This window comes from Pollachius pollachius, assembly GCF_949987615.1.
Source record: "Pollachius pollachius genome assembly, chromosome: 12".
In the NCBI taxonomy this organism is placed as follows: domain Eukaryota; kingdom Metazoa; phylum Chordata; class Actinopteri; order Gadiformes; family Gadidae; genus Pollachius; species Pollachius pollachius.
In genome coordinates, this window is record NC_136945.1 from 15,402,676 (window position 1) to 15,420,247 (window position 17,572).

Consider the following 17,572-nt stretch of genomic DNA (forward strand, 5'->3'; position numbering starts at 1 on the left):
ATACACACACAGATACTTAAAGAGGAGAATGGGTCCACACAGAGCCAACTGGCCCAGCTGTCATGACCAGAGGAATCCTAGACTTGAGAGACCGCAGGACGTTGGGGGGGGGGGGCACTGTGTGTGTGATATCACCCCTACCTACACCCCTCTCCCCCTCAGCCTCCCTCACCCCCCCCAGCCCCTAGCTTCCTTCCTTCCCTTTGTTACGCCTGCAGGGCAGACTTCGTCAAGCTGAGCACACAAAGAAATGCATATGAATGTGTGCTGCCATCTTTATTAGGCCTCTTTGCTAACACACATCGCATTTACCACAGTCATTTACCACAATGGCCATTCCCTTTCAACTGGGCCCACTCTTGCCAGACGAGCATTACAGTGATTGGGGTCCTGGGGGTGGATCCAATACGCAATGTACTATTGGCCAATGGAACAAATCCAAGCCTAAATAAAAGGACCTAGATAAGTGGTAACTGTTTTGAACATGAACGTATATCAAAAAACAAACATTTGTTGTCAACATTTAAAAGATGCCTTCAAATTAAAGTAGGGGACATGGTCAAATTTTGTTAATTGAGCCGTTGGAGACTGGCTTCACAGTAATTGGCCAACACTAGAGGCTTCTTTCATCAGACAAACTTAAACTGGCACTCTCCAATTAGGTCTTCCCACCAAGTCCACAACAGAAAGGTGATGTCACCAGCCAGCCCAAGCACTGGTGATTACTGTAAAAAGCACAAAGCCACCGGGAGACCTAACCCACGTCTGAGTAATGTTCAGTATTTACCACATTCTCACATTTCCTGGCCTCGTGAGACGAATACATGCGAGGACATGTCCTTGCTTTTGTCCCCGCAAAGATATGGCATGCACAACAAATGCGGTGAAAGAAATGCACACCCGCCCTGAATTCCAATCGGGAGAGATAATGTTCACAGGTGAGCTGCGGTTGGGGCTTCTGTGTGAAGCAAATAAAACGATAGAGGGAAAACAACGCTTAAATAAACCGTGTGGGTTCATCCCACTGCTCCCAGTCTGGATAAACAGGCAGCCATTATTCTTGGCAAGCGACTTTTACGAGGTATATCACATATTCAAACTACTAATGGGAACTTTAGGGAGTTATAAAAAAACATGTATGAAGCAACGCCACTAGCCGACCTGTACAACACGTGAGGTGAGGCGATACCAACGGTACAACCTCACACAGACACGGCGACTGAAATGCAGTTGAATATGTAAAGATTCCTTGGCTCTTCACGAGGCGTCTTAGGGGCTAGAGCGTGAGAACGGCGGAGAACAGCAGGGACATTTTTTAAGTCGGGGTTAGAGCCGAAGCAGCCCAGGGCTCACAATGGCGCACCACCTTTCTGTTTGCGGATACCACGAGAGGTGCATGTAAAGCGGGGGTGTTAGGTGGGAGGGGGTCACTGTGGTTTGAATGACAGAGCGCTGCTGACGCCACTGTTCGTTGACCCTCAAAATTTAAGCCCCCACCCGGACCCTCCCCCCCCACGGTGAAGCACTTTTGTGTTGTCAGCCCCCATAGAAGCTGAGGAGCAGCACTCACATCTCTAAGCTGTGTGGCCCGCCGTTCGCGCTCTGGCAGGGCGCATGCTAGCGCCGTGGCGGGATGAAAAGAGGTCTGTATTGTAATGAAAGCATTTGCATACTTGTGTGTGAGAGTGGGTGTTGACCTCTGACACCTCTGGGAAATGGCTGACAACAGAAACCCCTTCTCCAACCTTAAAAAACTCTCTTAAGCATTAACACACTTGAGGGATAACACCTTACCGCGGAACTCAAATGTATGAAAACACAAAACCGGCAGAAAAGTGGAAAGACTTGTGGAGGACCTGTGAGTTTCTTCTCAATGGCTGTTCACACTCAAGAGTGTGTTGGGTGATTTGAAAGTGAGGGATTTCTGAGGACTTGTTGAAGTGTCGCGGGCTACTTGTTTTCTGGTTTCTTCCCAGATCTTACATTTGTGTTGAAATCAAGAAACCTAATGACATTCAATTTGTTACAAACAGTTAGTCATTTGTCAGACCGAAGTAAGTTGGAAAATGAATGGACATGTTATATATAACAATAAATATTGTGTACCAGCATTGAAGACAATATTCTAACCTATAAAACAAGCGTTTAAGGTTAAGAGGATCATTAGTTGATTATTAGTTAAGATAGGTGGGTAGAAACTCTTCCAAGCCCACATTCTGAAAGACTATCGTATTTGTAATCTTTGTAAGGCCACCTTTGTAAAGGCATCATTTATTGGCTAAATAAATGATACTTGTAAACCAGCACAATGATTGTCACGCAAAGGTCAAAATGTCCCAATCCAAACCACACTTAACTTGTTAATCTTTCTCTTTTTTTAACCAACATCTTTCACTCTGTCTGTTGTATGATTAATGTCCGTGTATGGTAATGTAAGGACTGGACAATGTGTGTCTCTTCACTTGAGTCTGCAGGGTCTTCGCCAGGGTGGCCGTCTGTGTCCGGCCCCTTGCTCAAGGGTTCGTCTCTCTAAATACACGCTGGCGTGCAGAAAAAGCGTTGACTCTGACATTCCTCCAGATAAGGGTTGCTAGGAGATGCCATTGTCAAGTTTCCCTTTGTGTCCACATATCCATACCCAAACTGTGAAGTTCTGAAGCAAGGCAGTCTCATTAGTAGTTATATATTCATACTAAACCAGCCTCCCACTTGACCCCTCCCTAACCAGCCGTGGGAAACACAGGACCTTAGAGATTGGGATATATTCTTTGGTCAAAATAATTGGGGAATTATTTACAAATCTATCTAGTTTAGTTGGAGTGCTAATTTGGGAAAATAACATAGTATATAAAAAAAAGTGAACTGGTTGCCTACAAGGCCCTCTGCTACCACAGCACACTTAATTCTCAGTTCGATTATTTGCTAAATAAGTGTTTAAGCTCATTCAACTTAATAAAAGACACGACGGGATTCAATAAAATGTGAAACGGTAGCTCATGATAACACCTTCATACACTTTTTTGGGAACCGAACCGAAGCAAACGACTTAAGAAGAGGCTTTGAAGTTGTCTATCTATTTCAAAGCACATCCGTTTTGTATGAACAGGTATGGCCGTCCAATGTGGCCACACCCCGCAGTACACCGAATATGGGAAGCGATCGCATTCCTGGGGCCCCGGGGCGGGACCTCGTGACGCCACCTGTTTCTCAATGGGCTGTCGCTCGTGTTCGCTTCCCTCAGTTAAAATCGCCTGTGCTAGAGAGAGAGACGTGAGCCGGGTCGGCGGAGTAAGATTTGGAGAGCCTATATGACCTGTTAAAAGCTTTGAAAAATGGATTTCCGGTGTTTTGGTTTATTTTTGTTTTTATTTATTCAGCAAGTGTCTCTCAGCCGTCAGTCAAAAGAACGTAAGTAGAGCTACTTTCACATACTAATGGGTTTTAAAGTCATACCGTGTCTCCCGTGTCCCGCATGTCTCCGGACAGGGTTTAAACTTTACCGCAGTCTTCATCGTTTAATGTTGTTCATAGTCATTTTTCTCTGATTTAATGAAGTGTGAAATATCCGATCAACTTTGAGGTATTTTTCTGTCGGCATAGACGTAAGAAAATCACAGCCGATCATTAGCCACCGTAGTGACTGCACCTTTACAGTAAAATGACTCAGTCCTTCTCCTCAGCGATTATATGGACTTCAATAAAAAAGGAATTCTGAAGTAGAAACTTTTCCAGAAACATTTCTGCCCTCACAGAGACCAGACGACATTGTTTAAGAATACTGTGAGTTACTCGTGGTGTAGGGGGCAAAAACGTGTTCAACCTCTGTTGGACTTTTAAGGTTTATTGCAAATTACAACGCTGAGGAATTTGATTGTCATGCAATTGTAAAACCCCTAGCGTGTGTACCATTATTGGTCCTGTTGCCAGAACTTGGAGGACACGGTTAATGAAGTGATGAATGAAAACCGACATGCTTGATTAAACTGTCATGGAAAGGCTTGTGCCCCATCAAGATGTTGGCACGGCACAGTCCTAGGTGGGATGGCTTTGTTCACACATTCATTCATGTGCTGTCCTAACAAGATGCAAGATGTGATTGGCAATCCACATCAGTTCAATAGTTGATATTAAAACACACAATTATGAAAATGAAACAAGGGTCGGTAGCTATCGTTATCTATGAATTAATTATATTTCATTGTGATTATACAATCATAAATAAGCAATACAATTAAATAATGAATGCATCATGTTAATCTTGTTACTAAATGATTTTTTGTGTCCCCTTGTAGAAGTCTTACTGGATATGAATGCAGCAGGAGGAGAGCTAGGGTGGTTGACCTCGCCATATGAGGATGGGGTGAGTATTTATACCTCAGCAGACATTTCCAACACTTCAAACGACAACGGGTCTGGTCATCTGAAGATGTCTTTCACTTTCTCACAGACACGAGGCACTAAACTAGAGTAGTGCTTGAAATAGTTGAAGGCAGGGAGGTCTTGTTCATCCTCTGTTCCTCAGAATAGCGTTCCCGGGGAACATGTGGATCAGAGTTTTGGCTTTCATCAGTTCCCCTTTCTGTTGGAGCTAGTGTATCATAAAAATAAAATAAAATGGCATTCACCGTGCAAATTCCATAACAGGCTGTTATCATTTCAAAACCAGAACCATAAAACCCCACAATGTCCCTTCTTTTCCTTTCGGTTCTCTGTCAGAACAAAGGGGAATAGGAAAAGTGTCAGGATCCACGCAGTTGTGGTAGAACATGAGACAGAGGCGGATAGCTAAGAGACCAAAGACTGGTGGTGTGGCCGAAACATTTCTCTATGTATAGTTCAGTGGCTTTCCGTCTAAAATAAGTAACAGGACGTGGCTGCTTCCAGCCTCTCGACTGCATTTCTTGTGTGAACGGTAGGTTTACAGATTCAAAGATTTTCAGTGTAGGGGAAAAGGATTTCCCTTAGCATTTCCCATTGTCTGTTTCACAAGTAAGCTTGGTTTTTCATTCACCCTGCCCACGCATGGAATGCTTTTAGAAATTTGAACCACTGATTACTAAGGGCTTTTCTGCTGGACCAAATAGTCTAAACATAAAGAAAGGTCTCATTCTCCCTAATGTTATACATTTAGGGTGAGTGGGCTTTTAAGTATTACTCTTGAATATTTGCTAATACAGCAATTATTCTCCTCTTGCAATACGGTAGCCTAAGAAAAACATTCTTTAATTGTAAGGTGGTTAAACAAACACTTCTGTAATCCTCATCAATCACTCTGTCCCCTGTAATTTTCATATTTTCAAAGAGGTTGATTTCCTCCTTTTAGAAGAAGGACTTATCTTATGTCAAGGCATCCTTTATTCCACTAGTCAAAACAGACTTGGCCAGATGCCACCCGTGGCCTGTCTCGCCTCTAAGGGTTATTGTCTTTTGGTGTAGTTATTGGCTCGTTTAGCCACTCTCATCCCTATTGCTTCCTTCTGTGCTTAAAACTTTAATTGCTTCCAATTTACCCTCACGCCCCACACAGGGTTTACTATAAATGCTAGGTGGTATTTCACGGTAGCGTTCGCTGGTGGTATGAGTCTTGCGTACACACACGCTCCGCATGTGTTGCCGGGAAAACCACACACGTTGCGACTAAAACCCATGTCCAGACGGTAGGTTTTCCACAAACGCGTGGAAAGACATAGTTGCAGCCTTAATTGCGCTGTTTATGGGATTCTCGCTCAGCATGAAGAACGAGTGGGTATGTCAATAAAAGCTGGTCCACCGTAGGAAACATAGTCCTCTGCCCCATGCCTGTTATGTCTGAGGACGTTTCGGAATCCGGGTTCCCGTCCGTGCTGTGACTCTAACCTCTGCCCCCCTTTTGTTTGTGGCTCGCAGTGGGAGGTCGTGCAGACGGTGGTGAACGGCTCCCTGCTGTACACCTACAGCGTGTGCAATGTGGACGCCAACGACCAGGACAACTGGGTGCGCACTACCTTCATCCAGCGCCGCCCGGAGGCCACGCGCGTCTCCGTGGAGCTCCGCTTCGTGGTGCGTGACTGCAACTCCTTCGACGGCGCCTCGCTGGCCTGCAAGGAGACCCTCAACCTGTTCGTCGCCGAGGCCGACGCCGACGTGGGCACCAACTTCCGCAAGGGCACCTTCCGCAAGGTGGCCACCGTCGCGCCCGACGAGATCACGCGGGGCCGCGGCGCGCTCAAGGTCAACACGGAGACCCGGGCGGTGGGCCCGCTGTCGCAGAAGGGCTTCTACCTGGCATTTCAGGACATGGGCGCGTGCGTGGCCCTGATCTCGGTGCGGGTGTTCTACAAGACCTGCCCGAGCACGGTGCAGAGCCTGGCCGCCTTCCCCGAGACGGTGACGGACGCACTGCGGCTGGTGGAGGGGTCGTGCGTGGCGCACGCCTTCAGCCCCGTGGCCCCCAGCATCTACTGCACGGCCGACGGGGAGTGGCTGGTGCCCCAGGGCCAGTGCCAGTGCGAGGCCGGCTACGAAGCCGTCGGGGAAGCATGCGAAGGTGAGTGAGGAAATGCCATTCCCACGCTCAGCTGATCTGGTTCCTTCTGTGTGTGCGTTTGAGTGAGGCGACTGTGTGGGTGTGTGAAAGAGAGATAAAGGGAGTACTAATTAAATAGGTCAGGTAGGTCAGGTAGGGCAGGATAAGGCGTGCGAGTCGACAGGAAGGAGAGGTCTGAACTCTCTTTTGTTGCGATGGGGTAGGTATGGAATTACGAATAATTCCATTATTATTACATTTTTTCAAAGTTGTATATGCGGTTTCCTAATCAAATATTGTGCGGTTGATGGATCAACCTCTAACCTCTTGTCGAGCGATACACTCTCCAGCCGTTTCTTAGTATCCAAGAATGCAATCGGCTCCGCTAATAGTTCAATGGAAGAAAGGCTGGAGGTTATTGGGAAACATTAAAATCCCTTTTTTTTTTTTTTTATGGGGGGAGAGGGGTAAACCGGCATAAGTGGACTGTTGGAATCTGTACCGTGGACGCAGGATCGTAAAGTCAGGTGTAATTTGTTGAAGCTTGTGGTTTATCTATTTCTGTGAGTGACAGTGAAAATAATTGACGGAATGCGCGACCTCTGAAATATGTGCGGGGCCCCCGGTGGCACCTGTGGGGTTGAGCTCATCGAGCAGGGCGGAAGAAGTGGCAGAGGGGAAGTAGAAGTAGTGCGTACTGCGTCGTGCATGTTGAGGATTTGGCTGCGGTTGTAATTATGCCCTCATTGTCTGCGTGGAAGTCGGCGGCATTCTGGGGTGTGGTGCGCAGAGCTATCTGTAGGAAGCGTGGGAGGAGAGATGGTATAAAAGAGAGGCCAGGAAGGAGGGAGGAAGAGGTGTGTGTGTGTGTGTGTGTGTGTGTGTGTGTGTGTGTGTGTGTGTGTGTGTGTGTGTGTGTGTGTGTGTGTGTGTGTGTGTGTGGCAGGCTGTGGGGGATTTCTGCAAGGCATTCCTTGGGCCTCACGTCAGCTACAGTACTGATTGACTGATGGCTGGACGAGAGGCCGGTGTGTGAACTTGCCAAGAAGAGTACCTGTGTCTATGCCTCACTCACTACTTATGTTTGTGTCCGTTGCCATGGCTACGAAAAACCACAGATTACAGGGATGGCGTGGGCACGCCTATCGCAGGCTGGTCTTAGTCAGTCTGTGGTTTATGACTTTGAGGTCCCTTGACGGGGCTAGTCACCTTGACTGGACCAGTTATCTAAATAGGAAAGCATTCCTTTCCTAACTACTAAGCCCAACCCATAGACCCTATGTCATTTCTAAGCATGATGCATGCTAATGGCTAACCTACTCCTCATGGTGATGTGTCTATTGGGAAGGCTTTAGTGATTATAACAGGATGGCTTCAGGATGACTGTTCGGGGGGGAGGGGGGGGAAGCAACTATTGTGGAATGTTCCAGAAGAGGCGCCCCAGCCAAGAAACACACACGCGCACTTACTCACACACAACCACACACCTGAAACGGAAACTAGAATAGAGCTGTGAAGAGCTTTTCAGAAAAATGAGGAAACATTAATAAGTGGAAAAGAAAAGTGTGGAAGATAACCTTGAGACTCAGGAAATCTGTTGAAACACCTTAGTGGAATCACAATGGACGTCTCTGTCCTTTTCTTCTCCGCTTTCTATAAAAGTAGGACATAAAACCATCCCAACATATTTGCCGTCATGTCCAGTGGTCAAATCTTTTCAACTGGAGCCTTTGCTCTATTCACTGAGCCAAGTAATGGTCTAATTGGATATGGGTGGAACCCAGAGGACTTAGATTTCACTGAAGCACCCAACTGTTGTGGGAACAAAAGTTTACTGAGTAGAGGAGCAATGCTGACGGACACAAATAAGCAGGTTGTCCTTGGGTTGGTGTGTGTGTGTGTGTCCGGTGGGGTGCGTGTGTGTGGTTGGGTGAGTCGACAGTTGGTAGATGAGGGTGGCTAGCTTGGAGGCTGCTTAGTTAGGTGTGGAGTGTAATTTAGTCAAGAGGATTAGTGGACCAACTGGGACAGCTGTTCGGCAATGACATGCCTTGCTTTACTTCTCTTTGCTCTTTCATCCGGTCGTTAACACACGCAATGAGCTTCCTAATCCGTGTTCCCACTCATTAGAACAATGGGCCGACAAAGAGTAAAAAGCAGATTCAATTAACAGATGCACCGGTGCGGAACATAACTCCCATTCACAGGGGGCTCGTATTCAAAGGCAGCGCGGCACAATTAGAAGCGCCATTCATCAACAAACAAAAATACAAAAAAGTCCCAATGAAAAGGGGATTCAAGATTATTTAAATGGATAGGGGATGTGTTAAAGCGTTGATAATGTAGCAATGTCCAATGACATTAAAAAAACAACTGAATTCAATCATTAATCGTTTTTTATTTTAAGAGATAATCTGCACACGGTTTTGTTTTCACTTTATTTATGTCCCGATTAATAGCCCTCATTTATCAAAATCATTCAGTCATTCATAAACTCTGCTGAAACAACAGCCATGCCCCTAGCCTCGGCCCTTTACACACATTGCACACATGCCACCATTTGCACGCTCAGGCGATTAATGCAACATATTTATGGCCTCACTCCGGCCAGCCCCAGAAACAAAAGATGAATGGGGCTGGGGTTTCTCTGCTACGTGACAGAGGTCCTGCTGCTCCATCTCAAGATGAAAAAGCCTGGCCCCCTTTTCATATGCGAAAGGCCCCGTACACCCCCCCCCCCCCACACTCCCTCTGCGGCTCCCCAGGGAGAACTTCTGTTGGTTCTTTGGGCACCCGTCCCATCCCCCACCCACCCACCTATTCTTCTCCCCACCTCCCACTTTAACACAGACTCAAACTTACCCTCCTTTCTCTTTGTGTCTGTAGTCATACCCCCGAGATTCTCCCTCCCCTGTGACGCCTGTCTAAAACCCTTCCTTGCATGATGCCCGGGCCACCAGTAGAAACAAACCACATGAAAGAGTTTAGCGCCGTAAGATGACTCTAGAAAGAAGTGACGAGAGAGAAGAGAAGCCTTAGCAATTATTTGTTTTCGTGTGTAGTTTGGGTGTTTTTTTATATTTTTAAGCCAACACAGATATTGTTCTTGCCTCAAAGACAAGAGTGTCCATCCTGGTTTTAAAGAACACTGTCCACGTCATGGCTCCCTGAAGAGGTTCTTCCTGTTTTTCCCCGTCACTACTATCCACCTTACATGCTGCCATAGGCCGGTGGTGACCGGACAAAAGGAAGGAAGAGGGGAAACGGGGCCTTTTGGCTCTCTCGCGCTTCATCTATGCACCTCTCTGCACATCTATTAACCTTAGACGCCCTGTATTGGAAAACAGCGTTTCGATGTCAAAGAAGGTCAAATTAAAGGCTCTGACACCTCTGCCATGAGGAAGATGCTATTTCCTTTTTGCGAAAACACGCGCATACACCGCCAGAGCACTTCATGTAAGGCGAGAGGAAGGGTTCAAGGCCTTTTGTGTGTGATTTTTGCACCATCCGGCTGACACTGGTGGTGTCACCTGAGACTTTAGGACTCCAGGCGTTTCTGGCATGCGGAGGCAAGGCGTTAGGGAAACCCCATTCATTCCTCTACGGACAAAGACTGTGATTACAGGTTACTTACCACAAACGTTTCCTGCTGGGCTTCGAAACGATTGATACTAAGGATTTGGTTTCATTGTTCCCTGACTTAAATCAATCATTCTTGCCTGTGTTTGGGTGTGGATACGTGTGTGTGTGTGTGTGTGTGTGTGTGTGTGTGTGTGTGTGTGTGTGTGTGTGTGTGTGTCAGCGCATACTCATGCTTGTGTCTACGCACAATGTTTGAACTAATGAATACCCTTTGACTCCCTCGCCACAGAATGCACACCCGGCTCCTTCAAGTCGACAGCCTCCAGTGAGTTCTGCCAAATCTGCCCGAAGAACACCATGATCTCTGCCGCCGGGGCCCTGGTGTGTCCCTGCAGGGATGGCTTCTACCGCTCGCCTGCCGACCCGGCCACATCCGCCTGCTCTGGTAACAATCGCTGCTTACTGACATGGAAACTAAAACAAGCCAAACAAGTCCCTTTTAGCAAGACGTACGCCTTCTGGGACGGCGCCACCTGTGTCTTAGCTGACTGTCCACCTTCTTCTTCTCCGCCTCACAGCACCCCCAGGTGCTCCCCGGGACCTCTCCGCCGACACCCTGTCGTCAGAGGGCCGGCTGCAGCTGTCCTGGAACCCCCCGCTGGTGACCGGGGGACGGGCGGACCTCACCTACAGCGTCATGTGCGAGCGCTGCTCGGACGGGCCCAAAACCTGCGTCCCCTGTGGCGAGAAGGTCCGCTTCGAACCCGGCCCCACTGCCCTCCGGGACACCTCGGTCGTCGTGGCCGACCTGGACTCCCACCTCAACTACACCTTCAGCGTGGTGGCCCACAGCGGCGTGTCGCGCTTCAGGAGCCAGAGGCCCAGCGCCAGCATCACAGCGGCTCTCCGCTATACCGGTTAGTCCGCTCACAACTGTTTCGACTCGTGACTCACTCGGTCTCGCTTCCTTTTTATGTTGCGCTACAAACGTGAGATTTGCTAAACTATGTGACGCTCTTATGTGACATGTATTAAGTTATTATAATAGCAGATATCCTGAGAGATTACAAAAGTAATCTGTGCAGTGTAAAGGTTTGGCGGTTGAACTGTTTTACTCCTAAGCTTGGGGTTGCCTATTGTGTCACACAGACTTCCGTGTCACACGGTTCCATTCAAAGCTGTATTCAGTCGATCTCTTTCCTTGTTTGACTCACTATTTGTGTATTTACCCCCAGATCCTCCCAAAGTCACCTTCATCCATCTGGACGAAAACACCCCTACCAGCCTCTCCCTATCCTGGGCCCTTTCTCGCAAAACCCCCGCACACATCACCCACAGCTACGAGCTCATGTACCGCCGAAAGGTAGGCCAGCATCCCTTCTTTCCTCTCCCTATTGCAGTTTATCTTTGTTTCCCCCTCACAAAGCTGTGCTTGTAGCCTATAGTAACGACTCAATGGGCCCTTTGCAGGATGAAGACCGGGACGTGACCATGTACACGGTGCTGGTTCTGGACAAAAGCTCCGCCACGATCAGCAACCTCTCCCCGGCCACCACATACGTGTTCCGGGTCCAGGCCCTGAGTCCAGAGGGCACCCCCGGCAGCTACAGCACCGAGTACGAGTTCCAGACCCTGACTCACGGTACGCCCCCACACCCTCCCCGCCTCCTGTCCCTTCCCCAAGGGGGAATGAATCATTGTCTTGGTCCCCACCTGTTTGTTTTCCCTTCCCCTGTGTGCCGTCACTAATGTTCCTTGGGTGCTGTCATCCCTGCAGCGGTTCCCCAGATCCAGAACAACTCCACGGTGGTGATGGCCGCCGTGGTGGTCGGCGCCGTGGTGCTGCTCATCGTGGTGGCGGTCCTGCTGCTTCACAAACGGTGGGTAACCCAAGACGTCTCCTAGCCGTCTCCTTAGCCTCATTAAAAAACACAGGCACACACGCAGTCCCCGGCTGTGTTCCTGTGCCCCGGGAGCGAGCCTGCGAAGGCCGTTTTACAGTACAACATGCCGGGGCTGCGCGACCGCAGGACTGTAGTTTGTGTTTGCCTGCTAGAGCGGCCTGACACGGGCGTGGCCGTCTGACCGGGATCCGTTCAAATATTGAATCTTGGTCATTTCTCTCTCAGGATGCTGAGCTCTACAGGGAGGAGGAGAGGAGCCGAAGACCCCTACTTCAACTCAGGTAAACAAACCGTAGCTTAGGGTACAAAATCACTTCAGCTTCACCGCGGTGCTCCTGTTGACATTACCTACACAAAGTAACCACATTTGCTAATTAGATGGACAAATAATCAATACCTGCCCGTTCCCCTTCCTTAGACCAACTGAAGCCTCTGAAGACCTACGTTGACCCACACATGTACGAGGATCCCAACATCGCCATCCTCAAGTTTGCCACGGAGATCCATCCAAGCGTGGTCACCAAACAGAAAGTTATCGGCGCAGGTAAGGATTCCAGCTTCCCAATGGGTCCCCGTTTCATGGCCGTTTTACCAAAAGGGTAGGGGTCTCGGGGCACAGATTCTAATAGTCCTTCCCTTCTGGTCTTGCAGGAGAGTTCGGGGAGGTGTTTCGCGGGGTGATGAAGTCTCCAGGCCGGGGCGACGTGGCCGTAGCCGTCAAGACCCTGAAGGCCGGCTACACAGAGAAGCAGAGGCAGGACTTCCTGAGCGAGGCCAGCATCATGGGCCAGTTCTCCCACCAGAACATCATCCGCCTGGAAGGGGTGGTCACCAAATGTGAGTCTTTCCCTCGGACACACCAGGGGCTGGGTCGTTCCCCGGGTTGAGGTATCCATTTTGTTTTACTAATGTCTGCCCTTTTTCTTCTCTTCAGTCAAGCACATGATGATTGTGACAGAGTACATGGAGAACGGAGCTCTGGACATCTATCTTAGGGTGCGTACGATCCCTCTCTTAAGAGTTCTCAACGTGTTACTTAACGAGGCGCTAAACCTTTCATAGGGATTGTGAATTGATGCAGACAGTCATGATTTATTTGATCTGGAAAAAGAGCCAACTTCAGCAAAAGCACAGACGTTTAAATGTTGGGATGTTTGCTTTTCCAGGACCATGACGGGGAGATCCTAGCGTTCCAACTGGTGGGAATGCTACGCGGGATAGCTGCAGGAATGAAGTACCTATCAGACATGAATTATGTCCATCGTGATCTGGCTGCCAGGAATGTTTTAGTGAACGGGAACCTGGAGTGCAAGGTTTCGGACTTCGGCCTCTCCCGGGTTCTGGAGGACGATCCCGAAGGAACCTACACAACCAGCGTATGTTGATTGCCATCTTGATTCGAGTTCAGTAAACACTGCAGCTTTAAAAAAAATAAATATATATATATATATATATATATATATATATACATACACACACACACACACACACACACACACACACACACACACACACACACACACACACACACACACACACACACACACACACACACACACACACACAAAGACCAGGCTGCATATTCTCAGAATCAGGAAATGTACATTTCATGGCGGGATCCCTCCCAGGAGCTAACCCTCAATTAGACCATTAGCTCTGCCTGCACCTTATGTTTCCATTTTCTCAGTCCATTAAACAAGATTAAGCTGACCTTTCTATTCTTTCAGGGAGGTAAGATCCCCATTCGCTGGACGGCCCCAGAGGCGATCGCCTACAGGAAGTTCACATCAGCCAGTGATGTGTGGAGCTTTGGCATCGTCATGTGGGAGGTGATGGCCTTCGGGGAACGGCCCTACTGGGACATGAGCAACCACGAGGTATGTGTCAACTGTCAAAAGCCCTCTCCTGCCACTCGGGTGGAAACACAGAATAGTCCTTTGGGGTGGTTCCACACTAGCCTTCTAGTATTCAACAGCGAATGTTTATCCTGGGTGGGTACGGTGTGAAAACGGCCTCCCCTGTCTAAACCCCGGCCGTGGTTCCCATGGCGATCCTCAATAATCTGTGAATGTAAACACACAAACGCATACCATACCACTCTCTTAAACCACTGCCGGCACTGCCCACTCTTTGCCGAGGGGATAGGGCGTTTTGCACTTTTGCAGTTATTATAAATAGTTGTAAAGCTGCTTCTTTGTTATGCTTTATTATAGACTGAGATAGACAGGAAGGTATGGGAGATAGATGGGAGGACATGCAGCAAAGTACCAGGGCCGGGAATCGAACCCGGTCCGCCGCAGTTAGGACTGGGCCTTGATGGTACGCGCTCTACCCGTTGAGCCACTTCTTAACGTCTTAACTTTTTCCACAGGTGATGAAGGCGATCAACGAGGCCTTCCGGCTGCCGGCCCCCATGGACTGTCCGTCGGCCGTCTACCAGCTCATGCTGCAGTGCTGGTTGCACGACCGCTCCAAGCGGCCGCGCTTCACAGACATCGTCAACATCCTGGACAAACTCCTCCAGAGCCCCGAGTCGTTGAAACCCATCGCCGACTTCGACCCACGGTATGCCGGCGGTCCGACCGGTTCCTCCGTGTTTCGACGCGCACACGCACGCGCGCACACGCACGCACGCACACACTGACACACAAAAAAACGCATACACACGAAAACACACACACAAGCACTAGCTGAAGCTAGTTTGACTGTGTTCTCCTTTTGTGTGTGGCGCTTCAAAGTGAAGGCTAATTACGTTGGGTGTGTGTGTTTGTGTGTTGCAGCGTGTCCATCCGCCTGCCCAGCACCAGTGGCTGTGACAGCGCCATCTTCAGGTCGGTCCCAGAATGGCTGGAGTCCATCAAAATGAACCAGTACAGCGACAGCTTTGCCTGCGCAGGAATCACAACTATGGAGCAGGTGCTCGCCATGCGGCATGAGTAAGTACCGGTCACGAAGATGACAGCCGCCATGGCACTCTCTCACACACGCACCCACCCACCCCCACACACACACACACACACACTTTATTTGGCTCAGTGCCACCTTTTCTAATTCAGAGGGGAGAAAGCGTTGAGACATTGTATGAACATTTGCTGCACAGTTGATGCATTTTTCTCATTCCCCTCTACTCCACCCTCTGGGGAACAGTCAGTGGCTGTTTCTAATTGTTTTAAGGAAGGTGTATGAACTGAATACAAACATTGCAAAGAAAGGTCTACCTCAATACATCAGAGTATAAATGTGTGTCCCAAACTCCAAATAAGGAGTTGTCACTAAAGATTGCTTCCTCGCTGATTAAGGGAGTTTTTTCTTGCTGGGGGTGGGGGGTCAGGGGTGTGTCATAAATATTTGGCCTTTCAAGCCCTTTGAGACTGTAATGGTGATTAAGGGCCATACAAACAAAATCAAATTGATTGTTTCTCTTTTTGAGATGGAAACAGGAACAACCCCTCATATTTTCCTATTGTGTTTCCCATTGTGTAGAGACATCAGGAACGTGGGCGTGCGGTTGCCCGGTCACATGAAGAGGATAGCTTACAGCATCCTGGGCCTGAAGGACCAGACCAGCTCACTCAGCGTGTTCGCCGTGTGACCCCATCTATCCCAGCCGATCCGAATGCACTGACTGGACTATAGCATTTCACTGGGGGGAGAAGGATGGATCAGGATAAGGGATGACCACATGGGTGGTGGTACTGATGACGCTGCTACGCCTTTACTTTGGCGGAGTGCGGTATGACTGAAGAGGCCTTCTCCAAGAAAAAACAGCACAACATGGAGGAGCCGGAGGATCGTGGAAGTACTTCACGAGCTCAGACGGCCAGAAGAGGATTGATTAATATGTAAAATATTATAGAGTTATATATATTCTATTAGCAGGTTGTGCGAGTCATGTAAATAATGTCTTGCGTGTGTAAGGGAACATGGGGCTGCTTAGCATTTATGACCAAACTGGAAGTCTTAAAAGCAAGTACAGTGAAGGCCTGGCGCTGTAAACGGACTTTCCTCCCTAGCACTCACTGTCTCACTTTTGTGCCGCCGGTAGGCCTATGAACTGGCCCTCAAGTCTGTTTTTGTAAAAGAAAATAATTGAAAGACACTTTTAAAGGTGTGATTATTCCTCTCAGGGTCAGAAACGAGATGCGCATCTGTTTTTAATTAATTTGTATCTCCAATGTGTAAATTAATTATTTTTCCACTAGTTGTGTTTAACCTTTTTTTTTATACGCTGCGTCTATAGTCTTACAACTGACTTTCCATTATTATTTAATTATTTATTTTATATATTTATGGTATTTTGCAAGTAAAAGAATACATGTTTTCCCATATTCCTTGTTGAATAAAAATCTACATTTCTTTGTGACCAGTGTGTGCTTGTCTTCCATAGTTTGGGACGATAGCGGCAGCTGTTGCTCAGCTGTACATGGCTGTGTCGCGGTTCAATGGAATTTCACACTTATTCAACCACGCCTAGTAAATCCGAATCACTCAGCTATGCTACATCCATGTATTTATTTATTGAACCTGATGGAGATCCCTCTTATTGAGATTTTCTTTTCTTTTTAAATAATTGCGAACAAATGTTGTAGGTCACTTGGTCAACTGCTCAGCGTCCGAAGCTGAGTTTGAGATAATCAACCATACTGTAGCTTTAAAAGTGACTGTTTACTTCACGCAATATACATTTCACACACTGCTTGAGATGAAATCATTCCACCACCCATCCCTATATTGGTCAGATATAAAAGACCAACACGTAGCCACGTTTAAAAAGGGGAGCAGAGGAATTGCTCGTGCCCAATGATTTTTCTTTAATCAAGAACATACATTATACATTTGATACAATAAAGACACCTTTGGATGCACACGGGGCCACGCAGCAGTACAACCATGGATGTTAGTCGAGATAAATTACCTAAAGATTTAGTGGTACTAAATCAGCTCGATGACGGCGCAAACCAATTCACAGGTCAGTGTAAACATAATTTATTATTTTTAATACACATTTAATAATAAACTATAGTTGATAGTTTATTATTATTTATACGGCGATTGTGTTAATTGAAGTGGTCGTATAAAGTATCCATAACTTTTAAGGATTAGCTCAAGGAAAGTTTGGTGTGTTTGGAAGTAACAGAGACGTCAACGACTATTCTAGATCACTCCACACCTACAGGACACGTCCGCACCATCGGGGATATGTTTCACTTTGAGTTGGATGTGAGTGAATTCTCTCCCGAGGATGTTGTCATCACGTCTTCCAATAATCTCATAGAGGTTTCTGCTGAAAAGGTGGGCAGTGCTGTAGCTCTTCTAACAATACTAACCATTGTCTACTGCTTTAGATACTGGGGGAGGGAAAACTAATGAGGCCTTTGAAAAACGTTCATGTGAATCGTCTTAAGTATGATTATGACACTATGACTAACAGCATTAGTCATAGTGTGTCTTTTTATACACTATATAATCAGTCATATACTTATATTTAAATATTTTTCTTTTACTGGAAACTTTCTCATAGAGAAGGCTTTATTCTAATTGTATCAAAATGTCCCCTTCTCTGATCAAAACATAAGCCTTT

General features: G+C 47.6%; 1 protein-coding gene across 1 annotated transcript; it reads left to right on the forward strand.

Moving 5' to 3' along the window:
- The first annotated feature begins 3,269 nt into the window (after window positions 1-3,269).
- Window positions 3,270-16,342, forward strand: epha2a (eph receptor A2 a). The gene is made up of 17 exons (XM_079747329.1): window positions 3,270-3,408; window positions 4,293-4,360; window positions 5,887-6,526; window positions 10,377-10,532; window positions 10,666-11,004; window positions 11,323-11,450; window positions 11,558-11,729; window positions 11,865-11,967; window positions 12,217-12,272; window positions 12,410-12,535; window positions 12,643-12,828; window positions 12,926-12,987; window positions 13,158-13,367; window positions 13,719-13,868; window positions 14,363-14,556; window positions 14,772-14,927; window positions 15,475-16,342. Exons 1-17 carry the CDS (start codon window positions 3,333-3,335, stop codon window positions 15,581-15,583), a joined length of 2,931 nt encoding a protein of 976 aa, XP_079603455.1. The 5' UTR covers window positions 3,270-3,332; the 3' UTR covers window positions 15,584-16,342.
- Window positions 16,343-17,572: the final 1,230 nt, after the last annotated feature.

Excerpts from the sequence above, each read along its gene's own strand:
- epha2a (XM_079747329.1), top strand. The coding sequence starts at position 3,333 with ATGGATTTCCGGTGTTTTGGTTTATTTTTGTTTTTATTTATTCAGCAA. Across the intron at positions 3,409-4,292 it reads CAGCCGTCAGTCAAAAGAAC|AAGTCTTACTGGATATGAAT; the intron begins GTAAGTAGAGCT and ends GTCCCCTTGTAG. Across the intron at positions 11,968-12,216 it reads GTCCTGCTGCTTCACAAACG|GATGCTGAGCTCTACAGGGA; the intron begins GTGGGTAACCCA and ends TTTCTCTCTCAG.